This window comes from Lichtheimia ornata (assembly GCF_029851405.1).
Source record: "Lichtheimia ornata isolate CBS 291.66 chromosome Unknown scaffold00167, whole genome shotgun sequence".
Taxonomy (NCBI): domain Eukaryota; kingdom Fungi; phylum Mucoromycota; class Mucoromycetes; order Mucorales; family Lichtheimiaceae; genus Lichtheimia; species Lichtheimia ornata.
Window position 1 is genome coordinate 1161 of NW_026695486.1, and position 15757 is coordinate 16917.

Consider the following 15757-nt stretch of genomic DNA (forward strand, 5'->3'; position numbering starts at 1 on the left):
AGCAGTTGCTATTAGCGATGCCTTTACTCCATTGCCTCAAACAGCGTTCTTGACTTGCAGCAACTTGCCTTACAGCCTTGTTTACGTAGACAGCAGATAACCATAGTATAGAAGCAGCTTCATTTACGAGTAGCAACTTTATTCAATACATACGACTTCTTGTGGATATGGATAGGATCTGAATATTGGTTTGGTACATGGGATGGAAGGAATTGGATATACACAACGCGTTGAATTCGCTTGGCCCATTCAGAACGTGATGTCTAGTTTGGATGAAACCATATCAGCCATCAGTTACGCCGTGATACACGCAATCTTCAGCTGGTTGAGCTGCGATCGAACATGACCAACAAAGAGAGAGTGGCCAAGGATCGGATGGAAAAGGAAGCCATCAACAGCAATCACTGGGGCTCTTTTCTACCAACATGTTAGATTTGGAATGGTGATGGTGGGTGGATGGACGCAAATGGGAATCATGGTGATTACTTGTCGCTTTGTCAGCAGGACGGATGGATCATATCACGTGGATACGGTTGAGGAGGATGATCATGCATGGGGTGGAATTGAAGAAATGTGTTTACGGCTATGGATGATATTGGAATACTCGAGTTAATACAGACGGCTGCTATTTTGCAAACATGTGAGGGATTTTATGAGGACAGCAACCAAGAATACAATGACACCATCTTCCTCGTTGCCTCTATGTGATTCGGCCCCCTTTCTTATTCAAATTGTAATGCTGTTCCTGTATTCTATTTACTTGATAAATATCCACACTACACTATGCCATTCTTCGACTTTCATTGAATGAAAATTGGATTAATTAGAAAGGGGATCGTACTATCAGGTTGGATGTGCAAGGTGCAGGTCACTTGGATTGAAGGAGAGGGGAAATAGAAATTTGCAAGGTTGGAAAGAGGGATCAGATCATTTGCATCATCGTATGTATCATTCGTTAAAGCTTTATAGCTCACACGCTGATACTGTAGATGAAAGCATTGGAAATCCTCGAATGATTGTGTTGCAAAGATAATAAATTAGAGAGTGATGATACCCAACAACTGCTTGTTACTAAAAGCTTAACTTGGTTCTTTGTATGTACATGTCTTTAAGTAATCGAACGTACTTTTCGGATTCATCGTACAATGAAAAGCGATATCTTTAAAACAATTTCGAATTGATACATCCATTTTATTTGAATGTGATAGATGAAACAATGTAAGACGACCACGCTATAATACAAGCAAACCATATTGCAGCCAACTGGGCATGAATCAAGCATCGCTAGACATATCCGAGTAGCTGGCTTCAGGTCCATTTTCAATCCTTGTGAGGGATAAAGATGCGTTGTTGATAGTACTGTAATTCTGCAATGCTCTCCTTGATGTCGTCGAGTGCTCGGTGGGTGTTCTTCTTCACAACGCCAGCAGCAATATCTGGATACCACCTTCTTGCCAATTCCTTGATAGTGCTCACGTCTATGGTGCTTCAGTATTTCAACGAGACGTATTATCAACATGTGGTATTTACCAACGATACGATAATGAAGGTAGTTTACAACATCGGGCATCTCCTTCTCCAAGAAACGCTTGTCAGCATGAACTGAATTTCCTGCCAATGGGGCATCTCCAGGGTTGATATGTTTCTTGAGGAAGTCAAGCACTTGCGATTGTGCATCAGCAGTTGACACATTGGAATCCAAGACAGCTTGTGTCAATCCCGACTAGCAACAAAAGCGTAAGCTTGTAATCCAAGTTTGTACATCATCATCCACTTACTGTTCCATGATGCTCCTTACACCAATCTATCTCAAATGCGTGTTTAATAATAAGGTTGATCATCTTTGACTTAAAGGGCATTACCATTCATGCTATCCATCACTTGGCGTGGTTGGTGGATGATCAGCTCTGGTCCCTATGAGAACCCGTATTAGTTGCCAAGATCATAGTGCTGGTCTCCCATATGTTTACCTCTGCCACCACGTTTAAGTCGCCATCAGTGATAAGTACAGCGATCTCGATCAAGTGGTCTTTTGTTAGATCGAGACCTGTCATCTATATAAAAAGTCGACCCGTGTTTAGTAGTGTATACACACTCACCATGTACGCTTCAGCATTACCTCGCAGTCGATCCATACAAGAGGATTCTTCACCATTGTGCTCGGGAATCTCAAATGGCTGAAAGAACGCGCCAAAGTATTCAGCATAAAAACCGTGTTGCGGAAGTAGAAAAGATACCCTTGTCAAGATTTTTGCATTGGCATAAACGACCCGCGTACCTGTCTAGAACCACATGCAGATCGTCGTGTGAGCTTCAAATGCGTTGTTTAGCATGATAATGAATGAAACAATGACACATTTCCTCTTCAATAAAAAATTCTATTCCTCCTTATTGATGGCCCCATCACATCCCCTATCCTTATACAGAGTCCTCTAATATCCAACATGTATACCCCAATTGTCTTCTTTGTTTTCCTAATGTTTGTATGCAATAAGCCTATTTTTGGAACAGAGGTCGTTAGGCATCCATGGCTATATAAGTTGATCAACAAGCAAGCATGTCAACGGTCGAGACCACGAAAACGAGTAGCATTTGTAAAGTGTAAAATGGTGGTTGTTTAATTAAGAGAGAACACGTCTTGTTATCTAGTAGACACGGGCGAAAGGAGGAACAGGCTTGCACTCATTCTCATCAAGGGTGTTGGCTTCAACGGATCGGTAAGTAAGCTTAACTTCACCAGTTTCTTGATCTTGGTATGAAAGAGTGTGCTTCATCCAGTTCTCATCATCACGTTCCTTGAAGTCTATAATACACACACACATGTTGTTAATGACCCATTCCCAATAAAGGCTATGTATATGATATTGATATTTACCATCACGAGCGTGAGCACCACGAGACTCAGTACGAACGGAAGCAGCGTGCATGGTTTGAGCGGCACAAGTCAACAAGTTTTGAAGTTCAAGAGTCTCGGTCAAATCAGTGTTCCAAATCATACCACGATCAGAGACCTTGACATCAGAGAAGGACTTGAATACTTCATCAATCTTCTTGACACCTATTTCATACGTCAATAAAACCATCTCATATCATTTCTCATTTGTATCACACATACCTTGATCCAAAGTCTCTTGAGTACGGAAGACAGCAGCATCAGCTTGCATCACCTTTTGCATGGCAAGACGAATCTCAGAGGTACGCTTGCTACCATCAGCGTTTCTTAACTTGTCAAGGTTGGCAATGGTGTTGGCACCTGCGTCAGCAGCGAATGGCTTGAGAGGAGTACCGGGTTCAAGAGTTTCGGCAATGTGGTGGGCAACGGCACGACCAAAGACGACAATGTCCAAAAGGGAGTTGGCACCAAGGCGGTTAGCACCGTGAACGGATACACAAGCAGCTTCACCAGCGGCGTACAATCCAGGAACAACAACATCTTCACCCTTCTCATTTTGGCGGATGACCTCACCAGTGTAACGAGTAGGGATACCACCCATGTTGTAATGGACAGTGGGCAACACAGGGATAGGTTCCTTGGTAACATCAACACCAGCGAAAATGGCAGCTGTTTCAGAGATACCAGGAAGACGTTCATGAAGGACTTCAGCAGGCAAGTGATGCAATTGCAAGTAGATGTGATCCTTTTCTTCACCAACACCACGGCCTTCCTTGATTTCAAGAGTCATGGCACGAGAGACGACATCACGTGATGCAAGATCCTTAGCAGTAGGTGCATAACGCTCCATGAAACGTTCACCAGCAGAGTTGATCAAGATACCACCTTCACCACGAGAGCCTTCAGTAATCAAACAACCAGCACCATAGATACCAGTAGGATGGAATTGGACGAATTCAAGATCTTGCAAAGGAAGACCAGCACGAGCAACCATGGCGTTACCATCACCGGTACAAGTGTGAGCTGAAGTGCATGAGAAGTAGGCACGACCATAACCACCAGTAGCAAGAACGGTCTTGTGGGAGCGGAAACGATGAATAGTACCATCCTCCATGTTGAGAGCAATCACACCCTTACATTCACCATCTTCCATAATCAAATCCAAAGCAAAGTATTCGATGAAGTAGTTGGTGTTGTGACGCAAAGATTGACCGTAGAGAGTGTGAAGAATGGCGTGACCGGTACGATCAGCGACAGCAGCACAACGATAAGCTTGACCACCCTTGCCGAACTTTAAGCTTTGACCACCAAAGGCACGTTGATAGATCTTTCCTTCTTCGGTACGAGAGAAAGGCACACCATAGTTTTCCAATTCCACAACGGTGTGAGGAGCTTCACGACACATGTAATGGATGGCATCTTGATCACCAAGCCAATCGGAACCCTTTACAGTATCATACATGTGCCATCTCCAATCATCCTCAGTCATGTTGCCCAATGCTGCATTGATACCACCCTAAAAGAGGTAATCAGTATTACACGAACTCCTCCACACCCCTCCCTCCTAGAAGAGAGTAGTAGTAATCCTTACCTGAGCAGCCACAGTGTGAGAACGAGTAGGGAACAACTTGGTGATACATGCAGTGTTCAAACCAGCTTCAGCAAGACCAAAAGCAGCACGAAGACCAGCACCACCAGCACCAACAACAACAGCATCGTATTCGTGATCAATGACAGGGTATTTGCTGGCAATAGATCCCTATGATAACCATGAATATATAAGGTATTACGCTATACCATACACGCACAAACACGATTCAACTTACGGAAGCTTCCTTGGCACGAAGAGGATTGGTGGCCATCACTTGCATTGCGGGCTTGGAATAGTGGAGACCACGAGCAGCCATGCGACCAGTAGAAGAACCTGAGGAGAAAACAATGCGCAATGCGTTAGTAGCTTGACACATTACAAAAGGGGGAGGGTGTTGAACAAGTCAATTGCTTGCTGACGTACGAGTGGCGCGTGTCTATAAACATAATGGGGAGTGTGTGTTTAGTGGGCAAGGTCAATAAGAATGTCCCATGGCGTTGTTACTTACTGCTGAATGGGAAGCGGACTGCAATAGTTTCAACATGTTGATATATGTAATATGCCCAATGAGAAGAAAAAAGAGAAGAGTGGGGGGAGTAGGGCGTAATAAGTGAAAGTGGAGTGTGTTTGTGTGGAGAAAGAAAGGGCTGAACAGTCGTGTTTGAAGCTCACAAATGTTTTTGCCGGATTGCTCTCCGGAATAAGGCGATGCCGCTGTAGATGTGTATTATAAAATTCGCTCCACAGGCACAGTGGAGACGAAAAATCACATGCATGGGTCCGTTTCCCGTTGACCATGTTCCCAAGACTGATAGTAACCCTTATCTCTTTTTACTTTGTTGCACAAAAATCTATATACAGATATTACACACATACACACATACACACTGATGTCGTCACAGTTATTCATGCCAAAAAATATATATATCATCCCTTTATACATGCGCATGTGTGTTGTGTGTGTGTCCTTGGAAACGCAAAGCAAGAATGAGATGTCAACAGCCAATCAAATAAACTCGTTTCATCATTGGTAGATCTTTTTGATTTACCTTTTACGCTTTCCAAGTAGTACAGCACAATGATGATGATCATCATCATCGTCATTGGCCAAACAAGCCTTGCCATTCACCTTGAGTGGATTTTAATTCACGTTCCAATAACTTGACTTTGCGTTCCAATTGAACCACCTTGGCTGTAAGGTCATCATAGGCTGTGCGAACTTCCTTTTTGGCGTCATCCTCCTGGGAATCAGGTGATCCAGCACTCACATAAGCGTCTCGTAGTGAAGTCAAGACCACATTGATAGTAGCACATTCATCTCGTAGAAAATCAAGCTCATTTTCCAAAGCGGCAATTGCCCGTTGTGTTTGACGTGGCCTAGGCTGGGGTGTAGTAGCGGGTGATGATGGTGTTGGTGTTGATGGTGTTGGTGGTGGTGGAGGACTAGTAGTACTTGATGATTGGCTATCATCCATGAGCATGAACAGATGCTGAGGAGACAAAGAAGGGGATGCAATATAAGAAGGTGGTAAAGAAGAAAAGGCCATTACGCGTTAGTATGCAACGCGTGGTTTAGTTTTATATCGCCAAGAATACCCATAGCAACGGATCTGTGTGCATGTATGGAGATATGGGAAGGGGCGAATCACCGGAAGAGTTTAAAAGCGTCTCGTAACATTACAGTGTACAGCACCGTCAAGTGCTCTTGTATATATGCGTATATGCAAGCGTGTGTGTGTGTGTGCAAACGTGCGTTTATAGTGGAACCCGTGGGCGAACAAGGTTTGCTTTTGAACAATTTCATTGGAAGACAGGGCATGTCAACGGTAGAATAAACTTTTCCTGCGTTTGCCTGATCAGGCGGCATGGCCGGCGGCGGCGAAAGTTGCAGCAAACCCGTATGAAGCATCCCACCAAATGCATCAACTGAAATGAGTATAGCCTGTTTATCCTTGGTTGTAAGAGAAAACTTGGATGCGTGGTGCACGATGATACACACCCTAATGATGATGATGAAGATGTACATATGCAATGTGCTGTATGTACGCTTACATCAAAATGCTTATCATCCAAGGTGGTCCCTGGTGCATCAAAGTTGTTGTGTAAAGTAGCTTTTGCCTTGTTCAGCGAAATAACCGATTTACTTGAAAGCAGCATCATCCTGTAATGTTCTTTTGTGACACGGAAACGTCTCAATCATGTGGTGCCCGCCTTTCTTTGTCTCACATGCAGCCATTATGCAAATGAGCTTTACGGATTCGCTTTGTTGGGATCATTCATTCCATTGTCTATGCTGCCAATTACTCTCCATATTTGTCCATTTGAGAACATAGAAGAACATTAGATAAACACAGGGTTCCTTGTTTTCCCTGATGACGATGGTGACACAGATCGTGCCATTGTAATCTTGATCAAACCCAGTTTTCAAGGTGCTCTTCTTCTTCCAAAAACTCTATTACGTTTATTCATGTTTATTGGGGTGCATTGTAATACATATGGCAACCTGTGCCAAAAGTCTAAGACCGATGGGGAGCAAACTTTTTGATGGCTGCAATCAGCTCGGGAAGACGTAATGGCTTGGTTACATATTCATCCTAAAAGAAAATGTTGTGTGAGACATGGTAAAGCCACATTAATAATACCTACACAGCCATCAATACCAAACTTACCATTCCTGCGTCCAAGCACTTTTCACGGTCTCCAATCATAGCGTGTGCTGTCAATGCGATAATGGGTATACGAGAATTGGTTCCGGATTCATGTTCAAGATGGCGAATAAGCTGAGTGGCTTCAAATCCACCCATCACAGGCATCTGCACATCCATCAATATCATATCAAAAGATTGCGTCTCAAATGCCTCCACTGCAAGCTTGCCGTTTGATACAATCTTGACGTTGTGTCCAACCTTTTGAAGGATACGCAATGCGAGTTTTTGATTGACGACATTGTCTTCTGCCAGCAGAATCCGTAAAGGTGCAATTTTTCCAGAGTCACTTGGCAATGCCACATGGCTTTCGAGTGCTGGTAATAACGCATCCAATAACTCGGGAAGATTGCGTGGCGAATTGATGTAGGCGGTGATACCAAGATCGATGCATAGTTTCATATTAAGGCGATGTACTTCAGGTGAAATGAGAACAAGAGGGGTATATCGCAATGGTATCACTTCACGTATGCGCTCCGCTTGGCTCATCTGATCAATGATCACCGTATCAAAGAAAGGTGCATGGTCACTTGAATTGGTATGCTTGTTGGCTAACTCTGTTGCTGCAGCCACGCTGTTCACACGAAAAGTCTCCAAGTTAAGTTGCTGTATTTTATCGGCTACCCCCGTGGTATCATTCATGCTGTCAACAAAGAGAATGCGTCGTCCTTGGAACTTTGACATCTTCTCCAAAATCTCCTTCTGTGCCACATGATACTGCCGTAATTTGACTGTAAAGTAAAACTGAGATCCACATCCATATGCTGATTCAACCCATAAGTCGCCATGCATCAACTCCACAAGGTGCTTGGAAATAGAGAGACCAAGGCCTGATCCACCATACTCACGACTAACAAGTAATATTAGTGCCCATTCACAAGTCATGGTATTTTGTTGTATAGCTTACGTGGTGCTTCCATCTGCTTGACAAAAGGTGTCGAAAATGATGTTGAGCTTTTCTTGTTGGATACCAATACCAGTGTCGCTAACGCAAAATTGGACCTTCACAAAGTCACCATCCATACCCAAGACACGAGTTTCAAGCTCTACTCGACCTTCAGTAGTAAACTTGACGGCATTGCCAATAAGGTTCGTGATCACTTGTCGCAAGCGTAGTGGATCACCGATAAGCTGATCAGGGATAGCCTTATCAACATTGTAGATCAAGTCGAGCTTCTTTTGATTTGCCTTGACAGCAAGCGTCTTGAGCACACTGAAAACGGATGATCGCAGCGAGAATGGGATAGCTTCAATAGTCATACGACCCGCTTCGATCTTTGAGATATCCAAAATGGCATCAATGATTGATAATAACGAGTTGGCGAGACTGGATACGATCATAAGGTTTTCACGCTGTTGTCGTGTGAGTTCTGTTTCGAGCGTAAGGGATGTCATGCCAATGATGCCATTCATGGGTGTTCTGATTTCATGACTCATATTGGCCAAGAACTCGCTCTTGGATCGATTTGCCATTTCAGCGCTCTCTCTTGCTTGTCCATTCTTGCGGATGGCATCACGTAGCGAACCCACCATCTGATTGATCTTGGTTTTCAATGCATCCATTTCACCTTGAGCTTCGACAGTGATAAGCCGTGAAAAATCATTCTCTGTTGCAGCTGCTGAGATGGATGCAAATGCACGCACTTGAGTCGTAAGATTGGATGCCATCGTGTTGACGTTGCTGGTAATCTCAAGCCAAACACCTTCAACGCCTTCCACTCGAGCTTCGACACCAAGGTTGCCTTCTGTACCCACTTCACGAGCAACACGTGTCACTTCAAATGCAAACGAATTAAGCTGATCGACCATGGTATTGATGGTATCCTTGAGTTCGGCAATTTCACCATGCGCCTCGACTTCGATTTTCTTTGACAAGTCGCCTTGAGCCACAGCTTTACATACGGCAGCAATAGATCGCAATTGGTCCGTCAAGTTGCTCGCCATCAAGTTCACATTGTCTGTCAATCCCTTCCACGTGCCATCAACACCGCTAATAGTTGCTTGGCCGCCAAGTTTGCCTTCTGTGCCAACCTCACGTGCCACTCTGGTGACCTCCGCTGCAAACCAACGTAGCTGATCCACCATCGAATTCACCGTATCCCTATCATAAAGATGAGTATGATGTTGAAAGCATTCATGTAATATACATACTTGAGCTCCATAATTTCACCCTGAACCTCGACATCAATCTTTCTCGAGAGATCACCCTTGGCTACAGCTGTGGTGACAGTAGCAATGGATCGTACTTGGGTTGTCAAATTTCCAGCCATCATGTTGACATTATCTGTCAAATCCTTCCACGTGCCAGCAACACCTTGTACGACCGCTTGTCCTCCAAGCTTTCCTTCAGTACCAACTTCTCTTGCAACCCTGGTGACTTCGGTTGAGAAGACTCGCAATTGATCCACCATGTTGTTGACAATATTCTTGAGCTCTGATATCTCGCCGCCGCTCTCAACTTCAATCTTCTTGGATAAATCACCCAATGCAACAGCTTTGGTCACCTCGGCGATCGAACGCACTTGGTCCGTAAGATTGGCAGCCATTATATTGACATTGCTTGTGAGCTCATGCCATGTACCAGCAACGCCTTGAACAATGGCTTGACCACCAAGATTGCCATCCGTGCCAACTTCCCTTGCCACACGAGTAACTTCGGTTGAAAAGACCCTCAATTGATCCACCATGTTGTTGACAATATTCTTAAGCTCAAGAATCTCGCCACCACTCTCAACTTCAATCTTCTTGGATAGATCACCATGGGCAACAGCTTTTGTTACTTCTGCAATAGAGCGTACTTGATTGGTAAGATTGGCCGCCATAACATTGACATTCCTGGTAAGCTCCCACCATGTGCCTGCTGCCCCTTGAACTATAGCTTGACCACCAAGATTGCCATCCGTGCCAACCTCCCTTGCAACACGAGTAACTTCAGTCGAAAACACACGTAGCTGATCCACCATGTTATTGACAATATCCTTGAGGTCCCGAATTTCACCACCACTTTCGACTTCAATCTTCTTGCTCAAATCGCCTGAAGCAACGGCCTTGGTAACTTCGGCAATAGAACGTACTTGATTGGTGAGATTGGCTGCCATGGTGTTTACATTATCTGTCAAATCTTTCCACGTGCCACCAACACTGGGTACCACCGCTTGTCCACCAAGTTTGCCTTCGGTGCCAACTTCCTTTGCCACACGTGTCACTTCAGATGCAAACACCCTCAGCTGATCCACCATGTCGTTAACGATGTTCTTCAAGTCCAAAATTTCTCCTCGAGTCTCAACTTCAATCTTCTTCCTCAAGTCACCATTCGCGACAGCTTTGGTCACCTCAGCAATAGAGCGCACTTGAGTTGTAAGGTTGGCAGCCATGATATTGACATTGTTCGTGAGCTCATGCCACATGCCAGCTACGCCTTGTACAACAGCTTGGCCTCCAAGTTTGCCTTCAGTACCCACTTCCTTGGATACACGAGTCACTTCGGAGGCAAATATACGTAATTGATCCACCATGTTGTTGACAATATTCTTGAGCTCTGATATCTCACCACCGCTCTCAACTTCAATCTTTTTGGATAAATCACCCAATGCAACAGCTTTGGTCACCTCGGCAATTGAACGCACTTGGTCCGTAAGATTGGCGGCCATTATATTGACGTTACTAGTGAGCTCATGCCATGTACCAGCAACGCCTTGAACCACAGCTTGGCCTCCTAATTTGCCTTCGGTGCCGACTTCTTTGGATACACGAGTCACTTCGGATGCAAATACGCGCAATTGATCCACCATGTTGTTGACGATATCTTTCAATTCGAGAATCTCGCCTCTTGTTTCCACGTCAATCTTCTTGCTAAGATCACCATGTGCCACAGCTTTGGTTACTTCAGCGATGGACCGCACTTGAGTAGTGAGATTGGCAGCCATATGATTGACGTTATCGGTCAAATCCATCCATGTTCCATCAACGTTTGGCACCACCGCTTGTCCACCAAGCTTTCCTTCAGTGCCGACTTCTTTAGCAACACGTGTTACTTCAGCTGCAAAGACGTTGAGTTGATCCACCATGTTGTTGACCGTATTCTTCAAATCTCGAATCTCGCCACGTGTCTCAACATCAATTTGCTTGCTAAGATCACCCCTCGCAACAGCTTTTGTGACTTCAGCAATCGAACGCACTTGTGTTGTCAAATTGGCTGCCATAGTATTGACATTGTCGGTGAGATCTTTCCAGGTACCACTCACATTCGGCACCACAGCTTCACCACCAAGTTTGCCTTCGGTACCAACTTCACGAGATACTCTTGTCACCTCAAATGAAAACACACGTAGCTGATCCACCATGTCGTTGACAGTGTTTTTGAGATCCAAGATTTCACCCCGAGTGACAACATCAATTTTCTTGCTAAGATCACCCCTAGCAACAGCCTTTGTAACTTCGGCAATGGAGCGTACTTGCGTTGTCAAATTGGCTGCCATAGTATTGACATTGTCGGTAAGGTCTTTCCATGCACCACCCACATCCTTGACAACAGCTTGTCCACCGAGTTTGCCTTCCACACCAACTTCAAGAGATACCCTTCGCACCTCCGCTGAAAAGAGCCGTAATTGATCAACCTACATAGGATAAAATGATGAGAAACCAAATTACCAAAGATTGCATTTATCAATCACCTACCATCCTGTTCATTGTATTCTTGAGCTCAAGCACCTCGCCTTGCGCGTTGGCAGTTACTTTTCTGCTCAAGTCACCTCGAGCCACTGCTTTTGCCACAACAGCAATGTCACGCACTTGGTCGGTAATTTTGGATGCCATCATGTTCACATTTTGGGTCAAATCTTTCCATGTGCCACCAACGTCCTTGACCACTGCTTGGCCACCAAGTTTTCCTTCAGTCCCCACCTCGAGTGATACTCGTGTCACTTCGATTGCAAAAGTAGATAGCTACATGTAAACAAGTAAGCATACATCTTCTAAAGATAAGCCCATCGGATGTTACCTACCTGATCCACCATGGTATTGATTGTATTTTTCAAATCGAGCATTTCTCCCTTGACTTCCACCTTGACCTTTTTTGTGAGATCGCCACGAGCCACGGATTTGGAGACTTGAGCAATATCCCGTACTTGGTTTGTGAGATTGGCAGCCATGGTATTGACATTATCGGTGAGTTCCTTCCAAATGCCATCCGCACCAGCCACAGTGGCCTGTGCACCTAGTCGACCTTCGGTGCCGACATCATGAGCGACCCGTGATACTTCGGATGCAAACAAATTGAGCTGATTCACTAAAATAGCATGAATGTGAGCCAAATAAACGAGTCACCTTTGAATGAACATACCCATTGTGTTGAATGTATTCTTCAATAAAAGCGTTTCACCTTTGACAGGAACCGTCATAGCCTTACTAAGATCGCCACGTGCAATAGCTGTCGATACATCTGCAATATCACGCACTTGTTCCAAATGGCTTCGTGTCATGCTGTTGAGGTTGAGCATAAAATCACGCCATACACCTGTCATGTCACGATCACATCGAGCTTGGACACCAAGTTTCCCTTTGACAGCGGTCTCATGAGCGACGTAGGTTGCTTCATCGGCCACGCGTTGTAGTCGGTCTACCATACTATTGACAGCATGCTTCAACATATGGATGGATGATGTAGCGTCGAGACTAATGCCTGTTGCAGCAGCGTAGCGTTCATGGGTACAAGTAATACGTCGATCCAATCTTCCAGCAAATACGGATGAAGCCACCTTGACAGCTTGCATCACACAATCAGGGCATACAGCAAGGTTGCCATTGTCATTGTCGGAGAAAGAAGGTGAGATTGAAGCAAAAAACATAGAAGCACCGGATGAGTTGAAGGGCGGAGTTACAGAAGGTGTTGTGGGAGCATGACTAGAAACGGCTGTTGTCTATTGTGTTACCCCATTTTGTTTGTGCGTGATCTTGAGTGTTTATTTACTTACCAAAGTAGCCACCACCAGGGGTAGTAGCAGCAACAGGTGGCATTGGCAATATAGGGCTTCGGCTGGGGGGATGTAACTTTGAAAGCATGTTGGCGTCTTTGATCGTAGCGAGATCATCTTCTGGTGTAGCTGATGATGATGATGTTGATGATGATGATGGCTGCTTCTCATCCTTGCTAACAGATTCAGTGGAAGGTGCTGATGTGATGGGCGAAGGAGGTTGTTGTTGTTGTTGTTGCTGCTGCTGCTGTTGGTGTACTGTTTTTGACGAAGATGATGATGATGATAATGATAATCGATGACCATCGGATGAAGCTTGAGCAGCAGCAAGAGATGTTAGGTCATCAGGATGTTCGTATTGTTGCCCTGCTGTCAAGAGTTGATATTGCTGCTGGATAGCAATTCGGTATCGTAAATTGTCTGTCTCGAGCATAAGCTGCCGTTGGGCAATGTTCTTCAACGCACTGTCGAGGGAGGTAGCCAAGTCGACATCCTCTGTTGATAGACGCTCCAGGGTATCACGAGATAGCTGTTTACTCAAGCAATGGTCGACATGTCCTTGATCGAGATCTCGTACAAGGTCGTGGACATGGTTGAGAATGAGAGTACTCATACTGAGTTCGTCGTCGGCTGAAACCTTGTTATTGTCGTGTGTGGAATGTGAAATGCAATGCTTCTTGGAATCTTGTTGAGGATCGCCTGTAAATGAGCGTTTCATAACGCCCACATGAATTAGAATCGGTAGAAAGCTGCGACAAAAGTGTCAAAAGCAGGGGGGGGGGGGAGCTCACAAGGGGAATGATTTTCTGCGCTGCAAGAGAGAGAGAGAGAAAGAAAGAGAAGATTTCGTCGATTCAATGCTGCACCAAGTTGCTCAGCTGAAATTAATCCATGCAATCTCGGCTATTGGCTCTTGTATTGAATAAACGCTCGAGTAAGATAGAATGAGCGTGTGATAAAAGAAAGAGGTAATGAACCAAGGAAGCGGTGTATAAGATGCACCTTGGCGACCTCTTGTTGCTGAGTGCCAAACAATCAATGTGGATATCCTTGGTGTTTCAAGAATTCGACGGAGATGATGGTCATCACCCCCTTCCTTCTGGATCATGACCCACCAACAACAACCTGCTGCGTGCTATGGCTGATGCACCACGCGCATACGATATACCCTCTGGTGCATATTCACATTATACCTTTACATCATAAATCACCTATCTCGGATTTGACATTATTAGTCTACCATCTAACTACTTACTTGTGCATCGTTACGCATCCCCCCACTTGCAAATAATTCTATCTTTGTCGGCGTCAAATAAAGCCTTGGCTGTGTCGAACTCCTCAAGCCCATCCACTCGCTTCCATCGGATGAATTTTGATGCGAGAAAGAAAAATCCTATTTATATGATTGTAGCAACCGTAGCAACCGTTTCATAGCTACTATTAACAGCCTGCCATACAAATAAGAAAGCTCAAAATGCATCTTTCCATATCCGGGATCCCTTACCATAACACCGACCGCGGATCAAAATGAAGCACGTAGGAGTTGCTAGGTATACGAAATGACATGATTCTATCGCTCACTTCTTCAAACAGTCGCTAGGCAGGTTTAGACAAGAGTATTGAATAGTAAAATGACGAGCTATGAGCATTCATAAAGCGGGAAAGTGGGAAAGAAGACCTTCCATCCTCGTCAATTATAGCACCACCAGCAACGCACCAACATAGTAGCTTCTTCTTGATCGATATTGACTTTATTGAGACGCTGACTACTACTTTTAATTATACACGCCTGATGATGTAATGTGTATACTACACTCTCCGCTTTTTCAAATACAAAGTTTATTCACTGAATTGGTCATCATCAATGTCTTCAGGATACTCCTCGTCAGCAATGTCCGAGTCATCCTAATGCAGGTAGCAAGAAGTATGCATCTTTTAGAGCCACGGTCTCCTTTGTTTTTTCTTTCTTTGTTCATACCACTTCATATGCCGCCATTGCTTGATCAAAAAGCTCTTTCATATCTTCATCTTTTGGATCCACTAACATCGGTGGCGTCATCTTTGCCTTGTTTTCAATCCTATACCAATATCCATGAGCATCCTTGATACATGTGCATCAGCGTTTATATAACTTTTACCTTGGATCAGCACCCGCTTCCAACAATTGATCGACCATGGCTATCGCGATATCATAATCTTCTTTGTATTGGACTGCCTTGTGTAACGGAGTATCTTGATCGATTCGGTCACGCATATTGAGATCGATAGCCTTAAGCGTCACCAATAATTCGAGGCATGACAACGAGCCATACTTTGCACTTTTGTATCGAACCTCTTGTAAGAAAAGAAAAGAAACAAGACAACCAGCCAATGAACTCATGTTGACTTACGCGTAGTGAAGAGCACCATCACCAATGCCGTCGACAAAGTTGTAATCGACATCGTCGCTGTTGAGCATTTCCTTGAGCAAGTCGTCTTGATCGTTGCGACATGCAGCTAGCATGATCTCGTCTAGAAGTTGTTATAGTTATGTTAGCAATTCTCGAGATAGAGTTCATGATAAATTACTATGGGTGGCCCCTTCTTGGTCGTCCAT

The 15757-nt window shown here is 44.5% G+C and overlaps 5 protein-coding genes across 5 annotated transcripts; all 5 read right to left on the reverse strand.

The window, feature by feature from the left end:
* Positions 1 to 1320: 1320 nt before the first annotated feature.
* Positions 1321 to 2155, reverse strand: O0I10_012844 (uncharacterized protein; the record flags this gene model as incomplete). The annotated part of the gene is made up of 6 exons (XM_058492731.1): positions 1321 to 1478; positions 1531 to 1723; positions 1779 to 1804; positions 1863 to 1914; positions 1971 to 2054; positions 2120 to 2155. 6 exons carry the CDS (start codon positions 2153 to 2155, stop codon positions 1321 to 1323), a joined length of 549 nt encoding a protein of 182 aa, XP_058336498.1.
* Positions 2156 to 2645: 490 nt separating this feature from the next.
* On the reverse strand, positions 2646 to 5028 carry O0I10_012845 (succinate dehydrogenase [ubiquinone] flavoprotein subunit 1, mitochondrial; the record flags this gene model as incomplete). The annotated part of the gene is made up of 7 exons (XM_058492732.1): positions 2646 to 2803; positions 2876 to 3058; positions 3116 to 4409; positions 4485 to 4652; positions 4720 to 4817; positions 4908 to 4920; positions 4993 to 5028. 7 exons carry the CDS (start codon positions 5026 to 5028, stop codon positions 2646 to 2648), a joined length of 1950 nt encoding a protein of 649 aa, XP_058336499.1.
* A 556-nt stretch (positions 5029 to 5584) lies between these two features.
* Positions 5585 to 6031, reverse strand: O0I10_012846 (uncharacterized protein; the record flags this gene model as incomplete). The annotated part of the gene is made up of 1 exon (XM_058492733.1): positions 5585 to 6031. The coding sequence occupies one exon, from the start codon at positions 6029 to 6031 to the stop codon at positions 5585 to 5587; it is 447 nt and encodes a 148-aa protein (XP_058336500.1).
* Positions 6032 to 7000: 969 nt separating this feature from the next.
* On the reverse strand, positions 7001 to 13879 carry O0I10_012847 (uncharacterized protein; the record flags this gene model as incomplete). Its single annotated transcript, XM_058492734.1, has 8 exons — positions 7001 to 7078; positions 7154 to 8039; positions 8097 to 9290; positions 9341 to 11805; positions 11867 to 12133; positions 12193 to 12476; positions 12531 to 13100; positions 13162 to 13879. 8 exons carry the CDS (start codon positions 13877 to 13879, stop codon positions 7001 to 7003), a joined length of 6462 nt encoding a protein of 2153 aa, XP_058336501.1.
* Positions 13880 to 15000: 1121 nt separating this feature from the next.
* Positions 15001 to 15757, reverse strand: O0I10_012848 (uncharacterized protein; the record flags this gene model as incomplete). The annotated part of the gene is made up of 5 exons (XM_058492735.1): positions 15001 to 15066; positions 15140 to 15239; positions 15300 to 15479; positions 15552 to 15672; positions 15730 to 15757. The coding sequence occupies 5 exons, from the start codon at positions 15755 to 15757 to the stop codon at positions 15001 to 15003; spliced, it is 495 nt and encodes a 164-aa protein (XP_058336502.1).